This window comes from Camelus dromedarius, chromosome X, assembly GCF_036321535.1.
Source record: "Camelus dromedarius isolate mCamDro1 chromosome X, mCamDro1.pat, whole genome shotgun sequence".
In the NCBI taxonomy this organism is placed as follows: Eukaryota; Metazoa; Chordata; class Mammalia; order Artiodactyla; family Camelidae; genus Camelus; species Camelus dromedarius.
The window spans coordinates 74,944,109-74,950,108 of record NC_087472.1 but is presented as its reverse complement, the minus strand read 5'-3'; the positions used below and the strand labels follow the sequence as shown (position 1 = coordinate 74,950,108).

The following is a 6,000-nucleotide window of genomic DNA, read 5'->3' as shown; positions in this document are numbered from 1 at the left end:
TTGACTAGAAACTCAATAGCAGGGAAAGGGTTGTTCATTTGTCTTCTCAGTGGTCAGGAGGGCCAGGAGCAGACAAATGTGAATGCTGAAATAAAGCGTCTAGTAGACATTTGCATCAGGACCAAGGGATCAGCTTAAGGACACACACACCACAGCTTTCCTAGATCCACACTTTGGGAATTGGTCAAGGGGAAAGTCTTTTAAGTAGAGCCTCAGAGAATGAGAAAAACCACACAAAGGAAGTACCAATTGAGGTTATTTTTCTAACTGAATTTTTATTACTTTTTTCTTTTCCTCAAAGTCCTTAGATCAACTTCAAGTGCTGGATGGAATAAGAACCACAAGAGACTGCTGGGTGACCTGTGAACAGACTGGTAGACAAACAGATAACAAAACAAAAACAGTAAGGATGGGAAGACTGTTTTGGAGAGCTAGTCAAATTACTTGCTTACTAAAATTTGTTTATTTCTAAAGTAAAACATTAATAAACGAAATAAAAATTTTAAACTGAGCTCCAGACTTGAGACTGTTGTAAAGGCTCACCAAATAGATCCTTTGGTTGGTTGGGTTGAGTCAATTCTCAGAATGTTTCTTACAACCTGTTGGTTTGTTCCCCTAGAGCAAGGTGATGCTTTGTCCTTGACTGTAATCTCTACACCACCACAACCCCCAAGTGCAGATCTCATTCTGAAAAAGATTCCCCCGGTCCTGGTGGCTGCTGCTCTCTGGACTGTGGGGAAACCGACTCTGAAGGAGGATGTACCAGTGTGGTGGCAGAGATGGTTTTCTGGAGAGCTATCTGGATCTTTTCTCCAGACACCTAGCATGTGCTCAAGAGTTATTTGTTTTTAAATTTGAAAAAAACTCCATTGTGAAAAGTGAGTTATGAAGAGTGCTCTTTATTTGAAACCTCCACAACACAGACGCCAATCTTGTCTCGCATTGAATCATTAGCTGTGCACATCAACACATTCCAAGCACAAATTAAGAAATGCAAACAGAACAAAAAAATATATATATATATAATTTTTTCCCCTATCCAAAGGTTTCAAGTCTCAATGCAGCAAATCCTTCTGAACACAGAATCTGAGGAGCACACTGTTCAAACAGTTGGGACAAACAGGTCCCTGCAAAGGCTACTGCCTTTTTAACACATGGGGTAGGGATCATGGACGGCATGGAACGGGGAGAGGAGATGAGGAAAAGGGAGGGGGGAGAGAGAATGAGCACGAAAGGGGGAAAGGGTATGCGCTGGGGCAGCTGGGGCAGCTGGGGCAGCTGGGACACACACATGGTGAGTTGGTGGATTTCATTTATTGGTTTTTGACATTTTCTTTCTGGTTCTTTTTTGTTTTCATTTCCCCCCTTTCCAGGTCCAACAATGGTAGAAAAACCCCACAGTGGTGGGCGGGGCCTTATTAGGCCAGCCCAAAGCCTTCAGAGCACTCCTGGATGGCCAGTAGTAGCATGTGGCGGAGCTTCTCAAAGCTCTCATAGGCAGGCAAGTCCAGTTGATTAAAACTAGGGAAAGAAGAAAGATCAGTTTAGGACAGAAAACGATAAATCTCTGTGTCCCCATGGTGCCAACCTGACTTTTGCTTGCGAACTCCCAATCCTGTCCTAGCCCTGTCTGCCCTCTCATCTGGCCCCAATACTGGCCACCAAGCACCTAAAACATAAACCTGACCCTGTAACTCCCTCCTTAAATACCACAGCCCAACATGAAAGCTCCAAGCAGGCACTCAGGGTCATTGGTCACCTCTGCTGAGTTCTTCAGCATTCTGATCCCTGCAACTCCTCACTCTAGCCATGCTGAGCCCTTGGAATACACCTTGCTTGCACGTAGTAGTGCTCACCTGCAATGTCTCCCCAGCCTCACTGTGAATCTGGGCCAGCTTCTCATCTCAAATATCACCTTCTCCACAAAACCACCAAACTGTGAGCTACCCCAGGTCCAGGGTAGGTGGGGCCAGAAGTGACAAATATGCAAGTTCCATCCAAATGCTGAAAAGGAGAACAAACCCTTCCTCTTACCATGTGTGAGCTGAAGGCAGGCGGTCTGTGGACCTGTCATCTCGATGAATCTGAAACTTCTGAATGCCATTCATGCCTTCAAGGGCAGCAAAACCTTGCAGGGGCACCTTGGAAGTACCCGTGACAAACTGGAGGAACTTGGCACGGTCAGCTTGATCGAAAGAACGCAATGCTCTCCAGAACCACTGGATCTGCACGAAAGGACACAAGAAGCCAGCATGAGGCAGAGAGCTCCTGGAAGGAAGGGGGATGGGATTTGCAGTGTTAGGCAAGTCCCTTCTGTGAGATAGGTTTTAGTTCCTCCATTCGTAAGATGAGCAAGAACATTACCTGAAAACAGTCCAGAAGAGTTAAGGGTTAGGTACAGATAAGCTGTTACTCAAATCACCCTTCTCCTAAGAGTACTGGTTTATTTGGTGTCATAGAAACTAGCACTGCTTACGGATTCAGGGAGGGATACCAGCAGCAGCTCACCTGAATAGAGTTGGACTGGTACTTGTGGTATTCAGTGTTGGATTTCAAATCATCAATGTCAATTGTGGGCAGTCCTGATATAAGCAGCTCTAACTCCTGCTCAGTGAAGATGGAAATGAGGCGCTTTGGAATGATCTCATAGAAGCCCTCTAAGAAAGCCGCCAGCTGTTTGCGGATGGCTCCTGGAGAGAGAAACAAGCCACGTGGCACCCAAACTTATGCAACTGTTAGAGGTCAGAGATCCCCAGTCTGGCCGGATGCTGACCGATCTGCTTACTTCACCTACCACTCTGTTCCTAGGCCCCTGTATGAGGGTAGATGAAGGGAAATATATGTTTGTCAGGTTTCTTAACTCCTTTTATGCAAGGCATTTGTGGCTGGCACAGTGGAAGAGAAGAAGCAATGTCTGTGAAATGAGTGAAGCCTGACCTCTTCCCATATTGAGCAACTAGGGGGTCTATGGGACCATTTCCCCTACCTGTCATTCTCATCTGGCACACCAGGTGTACATACTCCTTCTTATTCTCCTCTGTTACCAAGATGTTGGCTCCATTGGGTTTGAGGTCACGAACTTCACAGACTCCAAACTCTTGGACCTAGAATATCCAAAATACCAATAACATGAATCAGATTTGGTCTAGGATGGGACTTACTTACATAAATACCTGGTAACACATCCTAAACTCTTTGCTGTGTCCCGGGCAGAAAAATGAAGCAAGGTCATAAAAAAACAGTGACTTTTCTCATGAACTTATAACTCACTAATAGGGAAAGGGCAAGAGTTTGGCCCTAAAACACATAAAGGCCAAAAGGAAGGAAATTTGTCAGTGGTAAAAGCAAAAAGGGCATGGCTAAAATACATTAACAAAACAAAACATATTCTTTATGGGAAACAATTTGGGAGAAGAGTAACCTTAAAAAATTGCTTTTCTTTTATCTCTATTTGTACAATTTTTCTATAGTAAACTACCTTTGGGAATAAAGAATAATGTACTAGAGTACTTTTTTAATATAAGGGAAACTAGGAAACAGCCTGGATTGTTTTACAAATTCTGCTTTTTTTTTGTTTGTGCTGTCTCATACAAATATCCACTGCTCTCTGTTGGATGGGGAATGGGGCATAAGACTTTAAGACATCAAGACGCTTCTTTAGAAGCATGAAAGGTTATCCAATGCCAGTTCAAGGACAAGCCCACACTGAGTTTCCTAGACTAGCAGGGGATGTGCTGTGGTCAGGATTTCCTGACCTACCTCAGTGCTGAAGGTGAGATCATAGCCTAGCGTGGAGACATCATTTTCCAGCAGATAAACCAGGCCCTGATAGAAGTGGTAATCTTCGCTCTCCATATCCGTATACCTAGATAAACACAATTAGGATCATGAGCTGAGATGGAGGAGAGGCAGTCTAGGGGTGGGACACAAGAAAAGGACCAATTTTTCAGGACTGAGGACAGTCCCAGGACTGTCCCACATCCTCACCTGACAGACTTGCCCAAGATGTGTTTGTAGAAGGACCGAGTAAAGTAGCACTCCAGGAGGCGGTTGTCATATACAGCTTTGGCCACAATGCGTCCAACAAACTTGAAGTAGCTGAGGTGGTTGGGGTTGCAGTGGGAAGATGGATTGATGGTGTAGGTGACCCGATCACCGGGTGAGGTACGGAACAAGGCATACATGGGGTTAAACATCTCTCGAGAGATGATCATATACCACTCCCGCAGAAGCCCTCCAGCATCCTGCCCTTCTTCTCCTTCAAAGACTATATACCTGCATAAGAGAGCAGAAACAGAGATGTGTGGAAAGCCTAGGACAAATCCAGTCATTTGTGCAGCATGACCCAAGTGAGTGACTGAAGCAGTGGCTGAGGGGGGTGCAGGGTCAAAGAACAGTGGTAAATGCAGTGCCAGGAGAGCTCAGAGGAGGTGTGGATCTGGGACAAAAAAGGGTATCACTGATGGAAGAGGTGTTCTGAAATATCAGTTAAGGCTCACTGATATTCCAGAAAATGCTAACAGGAAAGGTATAACGGCCTACTAAGGCCTCCCTTAGGGAAAGGAGGGAGAGGAGTGATCAAATGGTATCAAAGAGAGCTGAGCTCAGAGTCTGATGTCTTTAAGGATTTGGTGGTGGGGGAGCAGGGCTCAGTTGGTTTTGGAGGACTCTCTGACTTCCTGTGTGATTATATGGATAGTAAGCCCATTCCACAAGGGAAGGGAGGAATCAAGTTTTTGAGTTCAGGAGCATCAAACTACTTCAATAGGTCTATAATCTTATAGGCTCCCATGACACTTGGTATTGCAAACTGCCAATCTCCTCTAGGTGGCATCAGAATCACCAATGAGCGGATTACCAATTTGGTTGGGGGCCACTCTTGCAAGTATGGTCTTCCCCAACGCAGGGTACCATTTGCTCAGCAGGCTTCCCGTCCCTAGTGTGGCAATGGAGAAAGCTCTCTTTGCAAAGCCATTAGGTGTACCTTTATAAATGCCAAAGACTCTCCTGTCTGTCTAGGAACTGTTGGGTAGCTCATCCCAAGGGCCAGCTGGCCAGCGGAAGACCAGTCTCATGAGACTGAGCAGAGAAGATGGGAGACAGCTCAGTGAGATTTTCTATGCTGGATTCCTATTAGGAATTCCTACTGAGGAGGGTAGCACCTCCCTAAGTTCCCCTACACATTTGGGCCCCGAGTAAGCCTTCACTACCACGCAGGAAGGGCCCCAACCCTCCCATCCTGTCTATTCTCTGCTCTGGGCTCTTACAATCGATTCTTCATTTCTTCAGGGGATTTCCGGTGCAGCTCACGATAGGAGTCTTCAAACACATGGTCACGGCGGACGTGCACAGCCATGTCTTCTTTCCGGAGCCCCTCGTCCAAACGCTCCAGCTCTTGGCGGAAATATCTTGGGAGGGAGTAAAGGAAGGAAAATAAAGTTAGGAGTGGCAGAGCAAACTTCTCCCCACCTGTTCCCCTGCGGAAATGCCCAGGATTTGGGAGAGGTAAGTCATTTACTACCAACTCTTAAGTTTTTTTCCATCTCCATCAAGTAAGGGCCAACAGACATTGTGCCACAGAATTTCTGCAACAAGCAGGTAAGTATGTGTAGGTGCACAGGAAGGAAGAGAAAAGTAAAAGCGACAAGAGTATTGTGGAACCCCTCCACTCCCCCAAGCCCTGCTCTAAGTATATATTGTGGCTACCTGGATCTCCTTGTATTACCCCAAAGGCTGGATCGAGACTTTAGAAATCATAAGGTTAAACAAAGGCTCACATTCCTCTAATGAAGAATGGAGACTGGGGTTGAAGAAGGCCAGGGAGTATTTAGGTACGATGACTGTCAGTGGCACAGATGACTGTCTCCCCCAACCAAGTGCCATTCCAAGGGCTGCCACCAAGGGAAACTTCTTTCCCTGAAAACCCCACCCCAGGAAGAATTTTAGTTCCTTTCTGGGAGGGAAGATACCAATTAGAGAGTTCCCATCTCCACAATATCC

The 6,000-nt window shown here is 45.9% G+C and overlaps 1 protein-coding gene across 10 annotated transcripts in view; it reads right to left on the bottom strand.

Moving 5' to 3' along the window:
- Nucleotides 1-883: 883 nt before the first annotated feature.
- The window catches only part of HUWE1 (HECT, UBA and WWE domain containing E3 ubiquitin protein ligase 1), a 138,825-nt gene continuing 133,708 nt past the window's right edge, over nucleotides 884-6,000 (bottom strand). For all 10 annotated transcript variants that reach the window (XM_031445133.2, XM_064483130.1, XM_064483128.1 and 7 more), the window contains 7 exons: nucleotides 5,268-5,408; nucleotides 3,988-4,275; nucleotides 3,760-3,865; nucleotides 2,987-3,104; nucleotides 2,509-2,690; nucleotides 2,035-2,225; nucleotides 884-1,521 (listed from right to left, as the gene is read on the bottom strand). In XM_031445133.2, the coding sequence (XP_031300993.1) occupies nucleotides 1,419-1,521; nucleotides 2,035-2,225; nucleotides 2,509-2,690; nucleotides 2,987-3,104; nucleotides 3,760-3,865; nucleotides 3,988-4,275; nucleotides 5,268-5,408 (1,129 nt within the window). In that variant the 3' untranslated portion in view covers nucleotides 884-1,418. The remainder of the gene's footprint in view (nucleotides 1,522-2,034; nucleotides 2,226-2,508; nucleotides 2,691-2,986; nucleotides 3,105-3,759; nucleotides 3,866-3,987; nucleotides 4,276-5,267; nucleotides 5,409-6,000) is intronic.